Source organism: Mobula birostris, chromosome 20 (genome assembly GCF_030028105.1).
Source record: "Mobula birostris isolate sMobBir1 chromosome 20, sMobBir1.hap1, whole genome shotgun sequence".
In the NCBI taxonomy this organism is placed as follows: domain Eukaryota; kingdom Metazoa; phylum Chordata; class Chondrichthyes; order Myliobatiformes; family Myliobatidae; genus Mobula; species Mobula birostris.
The window spans coordinates 1,906,593-1,925,254 of NC_092389.1; the positions used below are offsets into that span (position 1 = coordinate 1,906,593).

Below are 18,662 nucleotides of genomic sequence, written 5' to 3' on the forward strand. Positions count from 1 at the left end.
TTGGCTGATTGGCAGGTGACAAAGAGTGGGAATAAAGAGAGCCTTTTCTGGTTGGTTGCTAGTGACTACAGTTTTCCCCCACCATCCGAAGGTAGAGCGTTCCTATGAAACGATTCGTAAGCCGGAAGGTCGTAAAGCGAAGAAGCAATTACCATTTATTTATATGGGAAAAATTTGTGAGAGTTCGCAGATCCAAAAATATCCTACCAAATCATGCCAAATAACACACAAACCTAAAATAACAGTAACGTATAGTAAAAGCAGGAATGATATGATGAATACACAGCCTACATAAAGTAGAAATATTTTTCCACAATAATTGCCTGCACTTTTCTCCGTAGCGAAAATCTCATGCAAACACTCTCAGCAGAAACATGGCGCAAGCGCTCTCCAGTAACCTTTAAGCTATGAAGCTGCCAAATCATACCAAATAACACTTAAAAATACACAGCCTATATAAAGTAGAAATAATGTATGTACAGTGTGGTATCACTTATGGGAATTGGGAAGACAGCGCCGAGCACACTGATGATGGTGTGTTAGGCTGAGTCGTCGGAGTTTGGGATGGTGCAGTGGCCCCCACCCTCCCGGCCGCCGACCGATACCGATCCACAAAGCATGCAGCGTTAGCCATGACACACCCAGCACATCTTTAAGAAAAAAGCCGAAATAAACAAGCTAATTAATTAGGTGCCGCCCGGCACATAAATGTTGGCCCAGATCAGAGGCACGCAATCGGCAATTTTACAATCATTATACAACAGTCATTGAAAGTGGGCATGCAGGTACAGCAGGCGGTGAAAAAGGCGAATGGTATGCTGGCGTTCATAGCAAGAGGATTCGAGTACAAGAGCAGGGAGGTACTACTGCAGTTGTACAAGGCCTTGGTGAGACCACACCTGGAGTATTGTGTGCAGTTTTGGTCCCCTAATCTGAGGAAAGACATCCTAGCCATAGAGGGAGTACAAAGAAGGTTCACCAGATTGATTCCTGGGATGGCAGGACTTTCATATGATGAAAGACTGGATGAACTGGGCTTGTACTCGTTGGAATTTAGAAGATTGAGGGGGGATCTGATTGAAATGTATAAGATCCTAAAGGGATTGGACAGGCTAGATGCAGAAAGATTGTTCCCGATGTTGGGGAAGTCCAGAACGAGGGGTCACAGTTTGAGGATAGAGGGGAAGCCTTTTAGGACCGAGATTAGGAAAAACTTCTTCACACAGAGAGTGGTGAATCTGTGGGATTCTCTACCACAGGAAACAGTTGAGGCCAGTACATTGGCTATATTTAAGAGGGAGTTAGATATGGCCCTTGTGGCTAAAGGGATCAGGGGGTATGGAGGGAAGGCTGGTACAGGGTTCTGAGCTGGATGATCAGCCATGATCATACTGAATGGGGGTGCAGGCTCAGAAGGCCAAATGGCCTACTCCTGCACCTATTTTCTATGTTTCTATAAGACTTGGGAGCAGGATTAGGCCATTTGGCCTATTGAGTCTGCATTGCCATTCTATCATGGCTGATCCATTTCCCTCTCAAACCCATTCTGCTGCTTTCACCCCATTGCTTTTCGTGCCCTGACTAAGCAAGAACCTATGAATCTCTGCCTTAAATACATCCAATGAGCTGGCTTTCACAACCACCTGTGGCAATGAATTTCACAAATTCATCACCCTCTGGACGAAGAAATTCATCCTCATCTCCGTCCTAAAGCTATGACCCTCTATTCTGGGGCTGTGTCCTCTGGTCCGAGACTCCCCCACCATAGGAAATGTCCTCTCCACATCCACTCTATCAAGGCCTTTTACCATATGATAAGTTTCAGTGAGATCCTCCTTTATTCTTCTAAATTCCATTCCCTTCAAACTCTCCTCATATGATAAGCCTTTCATTCCCAGAATCATTATTGTGAATGTCCTCTGAACCCTCTCTAATGTCAGCACATCCTTTCTTAAATAAATGGCCCAAGACTGCCCACAACACTTAAAGTCAGGCCTCACCAGTGCCTTATAAAGCTTCAGCATTAAATTCTTGTGTTTATATTCTTGTTCTCTCAAAATAAATGCTCAATGCATTTGCTTTCCTCACCATCGACTGAACGTGCAAATTAACCTTTAGGGAAACCTGCATGAGGACTTCCAAGACCCTTTGCACCTTAGATTTTTGAATTTTTCTCCCCGTTTAGAAAATCGTCTGGGCTTTTATTCCTTCTACTAAAGTGCATGACCATATACTTCCTGGTGCTGTATTCCACTTGTCAAGTAGTTGTCTCCATCAATATATCCACTCTTCAGTTCCCACCTGACTCAATTTACCCATGAACCCCTCCTCACCTGAATCCAACTATTGTTTGAGAGTTCTTGCCACATCCACCCTCCCCCATTATTAGCTATCTCTCTTCTCTGCTTTCAGTCCAAATAAACAGTCTCAACCCGAAATGTTGATTGCCTGTTTCTCTGTTTTGTGCCTGACCTGCTGAGTTCCTATAGCTGCTCAATTTTTGCTCCTACAAAGTACCCAGGACATTTTTAAGGAGCAGTGTCTCAGAAAGTTAGTGTCCATTATTAAAGGCCCCCAGCACCCAGGGCATGCCCTTTTCTCACTGTTGTCATCAGGTAGGGGGTACAGAAGCCTGAAGGCACATACTCCGTGATTCAGGAACAGCTTCTTCCCCTCTGCCATCCAATTCCTAAATGGACATTGAACCCTTGAACACTACCTCACTTTTTAAATATATATTATTTTTGTTTTTGCATGATTTTTAATCTATTTGATATACATATACTGTAATTGATTTACTTATTTATTTTTTTCCTTCTGTATTATGTATTGCATTCAACTGCTGCTGCTAAGTTAACAAATTTCACGCCACATTCTGGTGATAATAAACCTGATTCTGATTCTGAAAAGTGTAATAATTTCTTTGAGTTAAATCAAAGTTGTATACATCCTGTTAAAGAAAGGTTACCTTGGAACAGATTGTCATATTTGGTGCAGAAAGTCAAAATAGATTTATATTTACAGCACAGGGTGGAAGGATAAAGACCTTGGTGCAAAAAATTATCCTCATTTATATGTTATACTTAAATGTAGAATTCTCAAGCTTTCGTGAGGAATATAGTTATTACCCAGCATATTGGCAATAGGTCACAAGTAATTTTTAATTACCACTGGCAAATACTTTCTATAAGGCTAGTGTGGGTACTGTAGAGCTCTCACTGCCTGGCTCTTTAGCAAAGCAGCTCACTGACAGATTTGCGTTTAATTCAATGTATCTTCAGTTGTGGAATCACCCCATAGAAACTCACTTCCTTTTTATTTTAGTTACAACTACTGTCTAAGATTTCTATTGCACCAAAGGTTTAGACTGGACGTTTAGTCCTTGTGTGATTCGTTATGTAGTTGTTCCTAAATATAGTGGGGAGTTTGGTGGTATCTATATGGGAAAAAAATGACTATTTCCACACTCCTTTTACTTAATTATTTCTTTATTTTTTAAATCACAGTTTTCTTAAGTGCAGTTGTGCCTGCATTTGCTTTTACATCCTACTCCATTAATGTTTTTATTGTTTTTTTTCACCACTACCATAAAACTGATCAGTACTCTGTATACTTATCTGGAAAGCTGTGTGTGATATTCTGAAAGAAAATATATATTCTGCATGGTTGCCATTAATGGTTAGCATGGAATTTTATTGGTTGGGTTAAAAAGGGGATTTCTCCAAGAAGGCCCTATGAAGGTGTAGGGTGAGACATTTGAAGGGCTTAATGTAAATCTTAAAGGGCCATTTCTTTAATTGACTTATCTTTTAAAGAATGGGATAGATTGGGTATTAAACAATTTCAGGATTTGTTTGATGGAGGGAATCTCTCTTCTCTTGTGCAACTTTCAACGAAATTTAACCTTTCCAACACTCACTTTTTTCGATACTTACAGATTAGAGATTTTTTAAGATCTCAATTACATGCATTTCCTACAAGTCCAGATAAGAATATAATAGATACAATTTTTAACCTGAAACCCTTTGACAACGGTTCAATATCTTACATTTACGGTCTACTGTTGGGACTGAAAAAAGCCTCTTTAGATAAAATTAAAGGAGATTGGGAAAAGGATTTACAGATTTTCATATCTGAAGAGAGCTGGAAGATTATTTTAAAATTAATTCTTCATCATTATGTGCTCATCATTCTTTATTACAATTCAAAGTGGTACATAGAGTTCATATGTCTAAAGATGAGCTGTCCAGTTTCTACGCAGATATTTCCCCTTACTGTGATAGATGTACTAAAGGAGTGGCCACACTAATTCGTATGTTTTGGACCAGTCCGAGCCTTGAAAAATTTTGGAAAGATGTATTTCAAACTTCTTCGGTACTTTTCAATGTTATTTTTAAGCCCAATCCCTTGACTGCCATGTTTGATATTGTTGAGGATAGTGCTACAAAACTGAAGCCATCTAATTTGTGGGTATTGGCCTCTATGTCTCTTACGGCCAGGAGGGCGACCTTGCTCAAATGGAAGGAGGCTGCCCCACCCACTCATGCTCAATGGCTATCTGATGTTATGTTATGCCTTGATCTAGAGAAGATTCGTTGTTCGATTTCTGATTCTAAACATGATGTTCTAATGTTATGGGGGCCCTTTCTGAATTATTTTCATTATCTTTGAACTGTTATTAAAGTATGGATCTGAGCCATTATTATTATATGGTAAGGTTTTTTTGTTTCTTTTTTTGGTAGATTTTTTTTAATAAAATACAATTATTTTATTTCATTTCATAATCTGGTCATTTTCTACATGATTGATTTGGAATATGGGATACTGTGATCATATTACTGTGATTTGAATGTAATGTAATTCATATTATTTACTTGTATCCTTATGAATTTTGTATTTGTATTCATGCAATTTATATAATATCAATAAAAATGTTGAAAAGAAGGGCCATTTCGTCCCTGTGACTCTACCTCCAAGAAGTCTATCACTTCAGGGTCTCCCTCCAACTTGTATTTTGTCCTAACTTAGATGCTGTCATTGTTCATTTATTGTTGCTTGCTAAGAATCTGTACATTTTACAGTTGGTAGCAGCATAGGAGCAAGGAATGCAGCAGATCAGGGAGAAAGCCGTGAATTTTGTTAAAGTGGCAATAGCCTTCTCAAGATAACTATGGATAACTGCTAAATTCAGCTATTTTGAAGTCTCTCACAGTGAATTAATTTGGGAAAACTAAATTTCCAATACTACTTTGTCAAGAATGTGCATTAAACTCAAATCTGCATGGCTACATGTTTGGTATTAAATGTAAAATGTATATAATATCCTTAAGGAAAACATCCCATTAATTGTAGATTCCCAGTTCGTCTGCTTGCTGTAAATGTTGCATTTGAAAATCTACCAGGAGATACAGCTGAAGTCAGAAGTTTACATACACCTTAGCCAAATACATTTAAACTCAGTTTTTCACAATTCCTGACATTTAATCCTAGAAAACGTTCCCTGTCTTAGGTCAGTTAGGATCACTACTTTATTTTAAGAATGTGAAATGTCAGAATAATAGTAGAGAGAATGATTTATTTCAGCTTTTATTTCTTTCACCACTTTCCCAGTGGGTCAGAAGTTTACATACACTTTGTTAGTATTTGGTAGCATTGTCTTTAAATTGTTCAACTTGGGTCAAATGTTTTGGGTAGCCTTCCACAAGCTTCTCACAGTAAGTTGCTGGAATTTTGTTCCATTCTTGCAGACAGAACTGGTGTAACTGAGTCAGGTTTGTAGGCCTCCTTGCTCGCACACGCTTTTTCAGTTCTGCCCACAAATTTTCTATCAGATTGAGGTCAGGACTTTGTGATGTTAAGTCTGGTTCATCCTTGGGAGCAATTTCCAAACACCTGAAGGTACCACGTTCATCTGTACAATCAATAGTATGCAAGTATAAACACCATGGGACCACGCAACCATCATTCTGTCTCCTAGAGATGAACGTACTTTGGCGCGAAAAGTGTAAATCAATACCAGAACAACAGCAAAGGACCTTGTGAAGATGCTGGAGGAAACAGGCAGACAAATATCTATATCCACAGTAAAACGAGTCCTATATCGACATAACCGGAAAGGCTGTACAGCAAGGAAGAAGCCACTGCTCCAAAACCACCATAAAATAAGCTAGACTACAGCTTGAAAGTGCACATGGGGACAAAGATCTTACTTTTTGGAGAAATATCCTCTGGTCTGATGGAACAAAAATTGAACTGTTTGGCCATAATGACCATCGTTTTCCTCCATGTTTGGAGGAAAAAGGGTGAGTGAAGAACACCATCCCAAACGTGAAGCATGGGGGTGGCAGCATCATGTTGTGGGGGTGCTTTGCTGCAGGAGGGACTGGTGCACTTCACAAATAGTCATAGTCATACTTCATTGATCCCGGGGGAAATCAGTTTTTGTTACAGTTGCACCATAAATAATTAAATAGTAATAGAACCATGAATAGTTAAATAGTAATATGTAAGTTGTGCCAGGAAATAAGTCCAGTACCAGCCTATTGGCTCAGGGTGTCTGACCCTCCAAGGGAGGAGTTGTAAAGTTTGATGGCCACAGGCAGGAATGACTTCCTATGATGCCCTGTGTTGCATCTCGGTGGAATGAGTCTCTGGCTGAATGTACTCCTGTGCCCACCCAGTACATTATGTAGTGGATGGGAGACATTGACCAAGATGGCATGCAACTTAGACCAGCGGTCCCCAACCACCGGGCCGCGGACCGGTACCGGGCCGCAAAGCATGCGCTACCGGGCCACGAGGAAACGATATGATTTGGCGATATGAGTCAGCTGCACCTTTCCTCATTCCCTGTCACGCACTATTGAGCCATTACGCAGGCGAGGTCATTACCCGCGCGTCATCCATGTCAGCGCGGGAAGAAGATCAACTCCTTGAGCTTGCAAATGACGGCGGGCTGAAAAGTATGTTTGACATAACATCTCTGCCGGCATTCTGGATCAAAGTCAAGGCTAAATATCCTGAGATAGCCAGGAAAGCACTGAAAACGTTGCTTCCATTTCCAATATATCTCTGCAATGAATGCAACGAAAACTAAATTGCGGAATAGACTGGACATAAGGAACCCCCTTCGAGTATCGCTGTCTCCCATCACCCCTCGATAGGACCGTCTTGCTGCAGGAAAACAAGCCCAGGGCTCCCACTGATTCAGCGATATTGGTGTGTTGCAATGATTTTATATGTTCATACGGGGAAAATATGTGCTGTGTGTTTAATATCCAATCGTTACTTAAAATGCTATGATGCTATTGACTTACTTATATAACCATATAACAATTACAGCATGGAAACGGGCCATCTCTGCCCTTCTAGTCCGTGCCAAACGCTACTCTCACCTAGTCCCGCCAACCTGCACTCAGCCCATAACCCTCCATTCCTTTCCTGTCCATATACCTATCCAATTTTTCTTTAAATGATAATATCGAACCTGCCCCTACCACTTCTACTGGAAGTTCGTTCAACACTGAATTCAAGCTCCCCTGTCCTCCCCTGATAATTGACTTATCGCTATATTCATGCGAGGAAAATATGCGCTGTGTGTTTAATATTAAATTCGTTAGATAAACCCTTTTAGAAACGAATTGAGTGTATTAGCCACATATCACCTATATTCCGGTCATGATTAACACTGCACCCCCCCCCCCCGAACAGAATCGCCAAAACCAAGTTGTAGAAAAAATTGGCACGTATATGCATGCAGAAATCGCGCATGTGCACAGGTGCCCGCGCAAGGCTTTATGGTCCTTGTAGTCTTTCGGGGTAAACAACGTATTTGACTGCTACTCTTGTTCGTTGGCAACCCTACCCCCCCCCCCGTCGGCCGGTCTGCAAGAATGTTGTCAATATGAAACCGGTCCGCAGTGCAAAAACGGTTGGGGACCCCTGACTTAGACAGCATCCTCTTTTCAGACACCACCATGAGAGAGTCCAGTTCCATCCTCACAACATCACTGGCCTTACGAATGAGTTTGTTGATTCTATTGGTGTCTGCTACCCTCAGCCTGCTGCCCCAGCACACAACAGCAAACATGATAGCACTGGCCACCACAGACTCGTAGAACATCCTCAGCATCATCCGGCAGATGTTACAGGACCTCAGTCTCCTCAGGAACTAGAGATGGCTCTGACCCTTCTTGTAGACAGCCTCAGTGTTCTTTGACCAGTCCAGTTTATTGTCAATTCGTATCCCCAGGTATTTGTAATCCTCCACCATGTCCACACTGACCTCCTGGATGGAAACAGGGGTCACCGGTACCTTAGCTCTCCTCAGGTCTACCACCAGCTCCTTAGTCTTTTTCACATTAAGCTGCAAATAATTCTGCTCACACCATGTGACAAAGTTTCCTACCGTAGCCCTGTACTCAACCTCATTACCCTTGGTGATGCATCCAACTATGGCAGAGTCATCCGAAAACTTCTGAAGATGACAAGACACTGTGCAGTAGTTGAAGTCCGAGGTGTAAAATAGATGGCATCATGAGAAAGGAAAATTATGTGGATATATTGAAGCAACATCTCAAGGCATCAGCCAGGAAGTTAAAGCTCGGTCGCAAATGAGTCTTCCAAATGGACAATGACCCCAAACATACCTCCAAAGTTGTGGCAAAATTGTTTAAGGACAACAAAGTCAAAGTATTGGAGTGGCCATCACAGAGCCCTGACCTCAATCTGATAGAAAATTTGTGGGCAGAACTGAAAATGTGTGTGCGAGCAAGGAGGCCTGCAAACCTGACTCAATTACACCAGTTCTGTCTGGAGGAATGGAACAAAATTCCAGCAACTTACTGTGAGAAGCTTGTGGAAGGCTACCCAAGGCAATGCTACCAAATACTAACAAAATGTATGTAAACTTCTGACTCACTGGGGAAGTGATGAAAGATATAAAAGCTGAAATAAATCATTCTCTCTACTATTATTCTGACATTTCACATTCTTAAAATAAAGTAGTGATCCTAATTGACCTAAGACAGGGAATGTTTTCTAGGATTAAATGTCAGGAAGTGTGAAAAACTGAGTTTAAATGTATTTGGCTAAGGTGTATGTAAACTTCTGACTTCAACTGTATGATGGCTCAGCCTGGCAAAGGGAGACTTTTTACTACAGGGTATTTGCTTTTTCTTTCCTAGCCTAAACTGAGCTGTCTAGGTTCTGGCATCTCAGCTTATTGCATGGTTGCAATCTGAATGAAAAAAAAACATTTGGTCTTGTGTTGAACATGATTTCTGTAGTTAGAGGCAATGGTCTTTTCAGGAGGCAGTGTGGTCCTTTAAAATTATACATAGATTTTTAGTATTTTAGTTTGAACCAATAAAACCATTATGCAGTATTTGCTGCTGGAATCATGTGTGCTAATTATAATTGGCTTTTCAAAATATGTATTAGATACGATGGACTTGCCTTCAAGCTAATGAATTGTTCCTTTTCTCTGCATTAATTTTTTCATGTTGATTAAAACAAAAATATCTGTTAGTTGTTCAGGGAAGTAATGTAGTGGTGCATAAAGAAAGTATATAGCTTTTGGTCCTAATAAATTTACCAACGACTAATTTTTATATGATGTTTAGCATCATCACAATTACTGACAGAAAGATGTGAGGTGTCACCTGTTGCAGCTGTTGTTTAATTCATGTACCTGACACTGTGCCTCTTTTCCCTCTTATCTTTCAAAACTGTAGATCACCTTGTGGCCCATGGACGAATGGCAGAGAAGGAAGCCAGAAAGAAATTCAAGCAAATTGTTGCAGCTGTCCATTTTTGTCACTGTCGAAACATTGTACATAGAGACCTGAAGGCTGAAAACCTACTCCTGGATGCTAACCTTAACATAAAGATTGCAGGTACATAGATTTTAATTTGCCATTGTTTGTAAAGTACTAAATTTGATATGAACTACTTTGCATGGATTGAAACATTTGAATCAGAGCATTGAATAAATTATGGTCAACATACAATACATATGTATCACAAACACAAGAAGATCTGCTGGAAATCCAAAGCAACATACACAAAATGCTGGAGGAACTCAGTAGGCCAAGCAGCATCTATGGAAAGGAATAAACTGTCAATGTTTCGGGCTAAGACCCCTCATCAGGACTGGAAAGAAAGAGGAGAAGTCAGTGTAAGAAGGTAGGGGGGAGAGGAGTAAGAAGTACAAGGTGGTAGGTGATAGGTGAAACGGGGAGAGGGGGAGGGGGTAAAGTAAAGAGCTGGGAAATTGATTGGTAAAAAAGTTACAGGGCTGGAGAAGTGGGAATCTGATAGGTGAGGGCAGAAGGCATGGAAGAAAGATTGTGATGTGCAGGTAAGAAGATAAGGTGAGAGAGGGAAGGAAACAAGAATGAGGAATGGTGAAGGAAAGGGGGCAATTACCGGAAGTTTGAGAAATCGATGTTCTTGCCATCAGGTTGGAGGCTACTCAGAAGGAATATAAGGTGTTGCTCCTCCAACCTGAGTGTAGCCTCATTGCATCAGTAGAGGAGGCTATAGGCTGACATGTCGGAATGGGAAATAGAATTGAAATAGGTGGCTACTGGGAGAGCCAGCTTTTTGTGGCATAGGTGCTCGGTGAAGCGGTCTCCCAGTCGACAGCGGGTCTCACCAATATACAGGAGGCCACACCAGGAGCACCAGGCACAGTTAATGACCCGAACAGACTCCCAGCTGAAGTGTTGCCTCACCTGGAAGGACTGTTTAGGGCCTTGAATGGTAGTGAGGGAGGAGGTGTAAGGGCAGGTGTGGCACTTGTTCCACTTGTAAAGATGAGTACCAGGAGGATCAGTAAGGAGGGATGAATGGACGAGGGTTTCATAAAGAGAGCGATCCCTGTGGATAGCAGAAAGTGGGACGGGGGTGGGGGGTGGTGGAGGAAAAGATGTGCTTGGTGGTGGGATCCTGTTGGAGATGGCAGAAGTTACGGAGAAATATGTGCTGGACGTGGAGGCTAGTGGGGTGGTAAGTGATGATAAGAGGAACCCTGCCCCTGGTATGTTGGCAGGAGGGTGGTGTGAGGGCAGATGTGTGCGAAATGGAAGAGATGTGTGTGAGCGCGCATTGATGGTGGAGGAAGGGAAGCCCCTTTCTTTGAAGAAGTAGGATATCTCATTAGTTCTTGAATGAAAAGCCTCATCCTGAGAGCAGATGCGGCAGAGACAGAGGAACTGAGGAAGGGGATGACACTTTTACAAGTGACAGGGTGGGATGAGGTATAGTCCAGGTCGCCGTGAGAATCATTGGGTTTATAAAAGTAGCCTATATCTTTTATGAACCCACTGATGCTCACAGGTTTTAGTGCAGGGTTTCCTAACCTGGGGTCCATGGACCCTTTGCTTAATGGTATCGGTCCACGACACAAAAAAAGGTTGGGAACCCCTGCTTTAGTGCAGGTTTTGCGTTTTTGATTGGTATAAGAAGGACCCTGTGAGAGCTTAGAAAATGGAGGATTATAATTACTGCAGTAATTTTGATAATTGTATTAACAGTGAGCACAAATGCTACACTAATCTATTTTAATTTGTACTTCGAGACACAAGGCACTGCTTTTACCTTAGTAGTTGATTTTATTTTCACCCCTGATCAATGTTTCTTTAGAAGTGGAATCAGTTGCTCAGATTTTTTAACTAGCTGCTTTGTTTGGATAGCACCTTGATTTAGTTATTTGGTTGAAATGGATCAGGTACAATTTGTGCAAGTATGCATCTTAAGGATAATTTGACATTCTTTATTAATAATCTTAAAATTGAAGCCTTCATTCAATAAGAATTGCTGTGAAACCTGTGCTAGAGTTTTGAATTGGCAGATTGGCATGCATCTTGCTCACAGTAACCTTGAGCTGAGCCTGGCTCCACTGTTCCATAAAACAGACCTTCATTATTATAAACTGTTTTGGCTTAGCTTGTAGCCAAATGTTCTAAATTCTGTTGGCAGAATGTGATGGTTCTTGCCAGGCCTGTTGAAGCAGACTGTTAATTCATAATATTTTACGTGCCTTTAAATCCTTTAAATCAGTTTTAATTAGTTTCCTGTTAACGTCAGTTTTCCTGTTAAAATCAATTTTAACTTATAATATGTAGCTTAGCTCTTTGTTAACCTTCTACGTGTTTGAGTAGTATTTGAAATTTTCTTGACTTGCTCTGTTTTGTGCTCTCTTTCCACCCCTTCCCTATTTTCTATTGGCCTTTGATGCTGTTAAACAAAACATAATGAGAAGAAATTTTAAGATTATGACAAATATACACGAGTGAAGTGAAATTTTCATTGGAGTATAACTTTGAAGATAACATAAGCTGTAAAATGCTTTGATGCTTTAATGGTATTAAAACATCATCCTGTTGTCCTTTGAAAAACGCAAAAAAACGAGACCCTTCCTGATGAAGGGTCTCGGCCTGAAACGTCGACTGTACCTCTTCCTAGAGATGCTGCCTGGCCTGCTGCATTCACCAGCAACTTTGATGGATCCTGTTGTCCTAGTGCCCATGAAGGATTCACTCTTCAGTTGTGTAGTAGTTCTCAGATCAGCATTGTTTCTTTGCGTGCTGTTGTATTGACATGTTGCCAGGACTTGCACTTGCAGGTACAAACTCAGGACTCTGCCATTAAAGGGACATTCTCGCAACATAACCAGCATTTGGAAATTTGGATGATTGCCGAGCTTGGCAAAATGTTTGCAGATGTTTCAGCTCCAATCGAGAAGCCATCATCAGTGTGCAATCGAAGGTGTTTTCTCCTCTGAATGCCTGCTTATATAATCTGGGGCCTGAATGGATATTGATTAGACCCTGGAGGAGTATATAAGCTGACAGTCTGAGGAGACGACATCCTCAACTGTGCACTAATGATGGCTTCTCAATTGGAGTCAAAACGTCTGCAATCATTTTGCTAAGCTTGGCGATCAAAGCAACTTCCAAATAAGCAACCCAAGCTACCAATATTCCACAATATTTCAAATAACCAGCATTTTTCTATCTACTGGAGGGTGATGTGATTTAAGAATGCCCCTCCCTCTGTACAGTAGTTTAGGTTGCAGAAATTTAGCCTCAAGGATCTCACAAATCACTACCAAATATTTTGAGATACAGAACAAAAGTTCCCTCTTTCAGAATTCACGTGATGGGAGAAACACAATATGAAAGAGACGATAAAATTTTGTCAGTTCTAATCAAGGATTTGCAGTATGGAAAATTACGATATGAACAGCTTTTGACGAGTGAAGCTCCTCTGTAACATGGGTATTCACTGTATAGGTGTCCCCCGCTTTTCGTACGTTCGCTTTACGAAACCTCACTGTTACGAAAGACCTACATTAGTTACCTGTTTTCGCTAACAGAAGGTGTTTTCACTGTTACGAGAAAAGGCAGCGCACAAAAAAAGCAGCGCGCGGAAAAAAAGCAGCACGCGTCCCGAGCAGCCGCTCTCCCCCAGATTCGGAACGGCATTCTAGCCGGCATTGCTTAAACACATGCCTGTGAGCAGCCGTTTGCAAGATGAGTTCTAAAGTATCGGAAAAACCTAAAAGAGCTCGTAAGGGTGTTACACTTAGCGTAAAACTAGACATAATTAAGCGTTTCGATCATGGTGAACGAAGTAAGGACAAAGTGAGTTTGGCTTGTGGAAGTTGACGAAGATGAAGAGGTTTTGGCATCCCATGACCAAGAACCGATAGATGAAGAGCTGATGCAATTGGAAGAGGAAAGGATAACAATTGAAACCGAACGCAGTGGCGAATGGACCGAAGGTGAAGTCGTCCAGGAACTAAACGTGAAGCAACTACGTGAGATTTTCGCTGCAATGATAAAGTATGACTTTAATTTTGAAAGGGTATATCGGCTTAGGGCATATTTGCAAGATGGTTTGAGTGCTTACAAAGAACTGTATTGTAGAAAAATGCGCGAGGCTCAGCAGTCAAGCAAGCCTTCCACATCAGCCACAGCAGACGACGAACCTCAACCTTCGACATCGAGGCAGGCAGTCATAGGAGAAGATGACCTGCCTGCCCTGGTGGAAACAGACGACGATGAGATGACACCCCAGTGTCCCACCACCCCAACCCCCGGGCTCCGGACAGATACCGATTCATGGAGAATGCAGCGGTAGCTGGGAGGCATCCAGCACATCTTTAAGAAAAAAGCCGAAATAAACATGCTAATTAATTAGGTGCCGCCTGGCATGTAAATGTCGGCCCAGATCAGTGGCGATGCAGCCTCTGATTTGGGCTGACAATTACGTGCCGGGCGGCACCTAATTAATCAGCATGTTTATTTCGGCTTTTTTCTTAAAGATGTGCTGGATGCGTCTTGGCCACCGCTGTACCCCTGCATGCTTTGCGGATCCAGATCGGGTCGCTGCCCGGAGGGTGGGGGCCACTGCACCACCCCAACCTGTGACGACTCAGCCTAACACACCATCATCAGTGTGCTCTGCGCTGTCTACCTGATTCCTGTAAGTGATACTACACTGTACATACATTATTTCTACTTTATATCGGCTGTGTATTTTTATGTGTTATTTGGTATGATTGGCAGCTTCATAGCTTAAAGGTTACTGGAGAGCGCTTGCGCCGTGTTTTTGCCAACAGCGCTTGCGTGAGATTTTTGCTACGGAGAACAGTGCAGGCAATGATTGTAGAGAAGTATTTCTACTTTATATAGGCTGTGTATTTATCATAACAGTCCTGCTTTTACTATATGTTACTGTTATTTTAGGTTTTATGTGTTACTTGGCATGATTTTGCAGGTTATTTTTTGGGTCTGGGAATGCTCAAAAATTTTTCCCATATTAATAAATGGTAATTGCTTATTCACTTTACGACATTCCGGCTTACGAACCGTTTCATAGGAATGCTCTACCTTCGGATGGTGGGGGAATCCTGTATTCCCAAGACATCAGAGGGACCCAAATAGGAAAATGCTTCATATATCAGTTGTAATTGTTTCCATCACTTCCTTTTTTTTTTGAGTTCAGATTTCCAGTGTTGGCATTTTCAATATCACTCTTATCGGAGTTTGTGTGAGGTTACAGGAGGATATTTACTTACATATTGTAACCTAGAAAAGTGCACAGGCCCTGTAGACTCTGAGTGGATAAGCTCTTCACTGACTCTTGCCACTTGGTCTCTATAATGTCTCTGATGCTTACACCCCATCCCCATGCACATTAGCAAGAGAAGTATTAGATGGAGAAAAAACTCAGTAAATTAGTTTGGAGTGCAGAAATATTGAATATGATAGGGAGGCTCAGTGTTAAGTTCAAACAGTAGGGCAGTAAAGTGTCTTGGAGCAGTCTGGCAAAATATGCTGTTGAATGTTGTCTCTTCATATAGCAGGGGGAAATGGAATTAGTTAAAGCTGGTTATTCTCTGAGGAAGCATGAGCTATTCTGTTACGGTTCCCGGATTCACACCTACCTGCTATGCTGCTAATTTCTACTTCGAGCTTCATGTAATTGAGAATGGCTGCATACTGTGGGTTGGAATAGGTTATACCAGAAATCTTCATTGCACGTTCGATGCTTCTTCATTAACTTGGACCCGCAGAAGCTGGAAATGACAATGGTGGATTTGACCTGTCAGTTGGTGCAAAGATGTTTATAGGATTGTATAGGGCATTCAGTTTGCACCTGTAGCCAGCTAGCAAATTGTACCACTTTTTGTACATGGTTCTCTCAGTGAAGAGCGTAAAACATAGAACGTTGCAGCACAAAACAGATTTTGTGGCCCACTAAATCTGTGCTGACTGTGCTAATGCCATCTGCTTGCACATGATCCTTAGCCTCCTGGCCTCTTCCTGTTCATGTGTCTATCTAAGTGCAACTTAAAGATTGTCATCATGTTTGTTTCTATCACCTCCTTTGGCAGCACATTCCAGGCACCTATCACTTGCTGTAAAATAAAAACTTGCCTTACAAGCTTTCAGCTTTCCCCCTCTGATCTTAAACTCTCTAGTATTTGGCATTTTCACCTGGAAAAACACTATCTACCCTATCTGTGTGTACCTCATAATTTTGTATATTTCTATCAGGTCACCCCTCAGCCTCCAAAGCGCTAGAGAAATCATAAAATATAGAACAATATGGACCCTTCAGTCTACTATATTATGCCAACCTTTTAACCTACTCCAAGATCAATCTAATCCATCCCTGCCACATATCCCTTCATTTTTCTGTCATTCATATATGTATCTTTGAGTCTCTTAAATCGCCTAATGCATCTGTCTCTACTACTGTGGTTTATTTCATTTTATGCAAAAAGAGAAAATGTTTCCCAACACTATCATGAGCTCTTTGTACTGTATAGGTTTGCCATGTTTTTGAGGTGATAAAAATTTCAAAGTGATTGTTTTCCATCACGTGCTGCCCAGTATATTTGTTTTCCTTGAAATCTGTTGCTTAGTTGGAAAGGTTTGCTTTCAATTACAAATATAACTTAGAAGCAGCTAGCCACTATTAACCTTTAGTGGAGGTAAGGTAAAGTTAGCATTGTAAGACAAGGAAATATTTTAAGTGTCAGGGATTCTGTTTATGAATCTTGTATAGATAGTTTTTGAGCTCAAAATTCTATTTAAAATAATTGTTAATATCCATATTTTCACTGATAGCAGGTACAGGTTTCCCCCGCTATCCGAAGGTAGAGCATTCTTATGAAACAGTTCATAAGCTGAAATGTCGTAAAGTGAAGAAGCAATTACCATTTATTAATATGGGAAAAAATTTTGAGCGTTCCCAGACCCAAAAAATAACCTGCCAAATCACGCCAAATAGCACATAAAACCTAAAATAACAGTAACGTATAGTAAAAGCAGGAATGATATGATAAATACACAGCCTATATAAAGTAGAAATACTTTTCTGCAGCACTGTATAGTGCAGCGAAAATCTCGCGGAAGCACTCTCGGCAAAAAGACGGCGCAAGCGCTCTCAGCAGAAACACTCTCTCCAGTAACCTTTAAGCTATGAAGCTGCCAAATCATACCAAATAACACATAAAAATACACAGCCGATATAAAGTAGAAATAATGTATGTACAGTGTAGTTTCACTTACCGGAATCGGGAAGATTCCAATAAATTGCAATTTCATCACAGTTAAACTCTTGCTTATACGAATAACCACCTGATGCAATCAGCAATGGCCTCTGATCTGGGCTGACATTTACGTGCCGGGCGGCACCTAATTAATTAGCTTGTTTATTTCGGCTTTTTTCTTAAAGATGTGCTGGGTGCGTTCCGACTACCGCTGCACCACTGCATTCATCGCGGCAATGTATCGGTCCGTGGCCCGGAGGTTGGGGACCACTGCTTAAACTATGAAGCTGCCCTTGCCTCAGAAACCGATCAAACCACCCATGACTACCTTTAAATTCCACTTCCGTCACCATCGTCCAGTGCTTTCTGTTTCAACTTATTAAAAAGACTGACTGATTTCTCCTTAAGTATAAGGAAACTTAACGGAACACCACGCTTTGTACACCCATCAATCCATTTTATCCATTACTGGATGCTGACTAAGAGAGACCACTTTGCTACAAGCAGAACCAACAGTAACATCGGCAGCTTTCAAAATTCTTTCTCTCTGCGTATAAATAATGCGAATGGTGGACGCAGGCAAATTCAACACGCAGACAAAGTCCTTACTTAGTTCACCACGATCGAAACGCTTAATTATGTCTAGTTTTACGCTAAGTGTAACACCCTTATGAGCTCTTTTAGGCTTTTCCGATACCTTAGAACTCATCTTGCTAATGGATGCACACAAAATAAATCGAGATAAAGCACATGTTTAAGCAATGCTGGCTAGAATACAGTTCCGGGGGAGGAGCTTGGCTGTTCGGGCGTGCGCTGCCTTTTTTCGTAACAGTGAAAACTCCTTCTGTTAGCGAAAACAGGTAACTAATGTAGATCTTTCGTAACAGCGAGGTGTCGTAAAGCGAATGTTCGAAAAGTGGGGGCCACCTGTATCCACAATGCTGTTAACTTTAGAAAGCTTAATCTACAGTTACGCAATGTCACTCACTAATCCAAACTCTTATGCCACTGTACCATTCCATCTTTCTTGTATTATTAATCACTAAATGCAGATTTACTCTTTTGTGAGGAAATGTGTAAATTCTGCTGGCAGGATTGTGCATGCAACAATGGAATGCACTAAAACTACATCTGGATCAGTTTTACATTTTCGTAGTTGCCATTATTGTAGACTGGATGGTTGGTGGAGTATGTTTTAAACTTCATTTTCATCTTTATGGAAACTCTCTGATAACAGTGGAACTTTCTTGAATTGTAAATTGCGTGTCTGTTTTTTTTTTGGCATGTTTCTTTTAAAAGACCAAGCTGTTTTACTTCTCGTGGAAATCCAGGCTCAGGATATTCAGATATGTTCCTACATATATGCATGCATTTATGAGTAATTACATTCATTGGGATAAATAAAAGGAAATTTGATAACATCCCTCCGTTCTGAAAGTATTTGCAGTGTACAGAAAATTTTTATTTTCCATGAACCCTGAGCATTCCATAATCACTTCTGTAGTGCCTATAAATCAAAATACGGTCAACCTTCACTAATACGACTCCCTGTAATCCGGTTCCTTCGATAATCCGGCACTGATTATGCTTA

The 18,662-nt window shown here is 41.2% G+C and overlaps 1 protein-coding gene across 16 annotated transcripts in view; it reads left to right on the forward strand.

Moving 5' to 3' along the window:
- Positions 1-18,662, forward strand: part of sik3 (SIK family kinase 3) — a 444,540-nt gene that overhangs the window by 247,195 nt on the left and 178,683 nt on the right. For all 16 annotated transcript variants that reach the window (XR_011889794.1, XR_011889796.1, XR_011889795.1 and 13 more), the window contains one exon: positions 9,735-9,896. Coding sequence is in view for 3 of the 16 variants with exons in the window: in XM_072283868.1 (XP_072139969.1) it covers positions 9,735-9,896 (162 nt within the window). In the remaining 13 variants the exon portion in view is untranslated. The remainder of the gene's footprint in view (positions 1-9,734; positions 9,897-18,662) is intronic.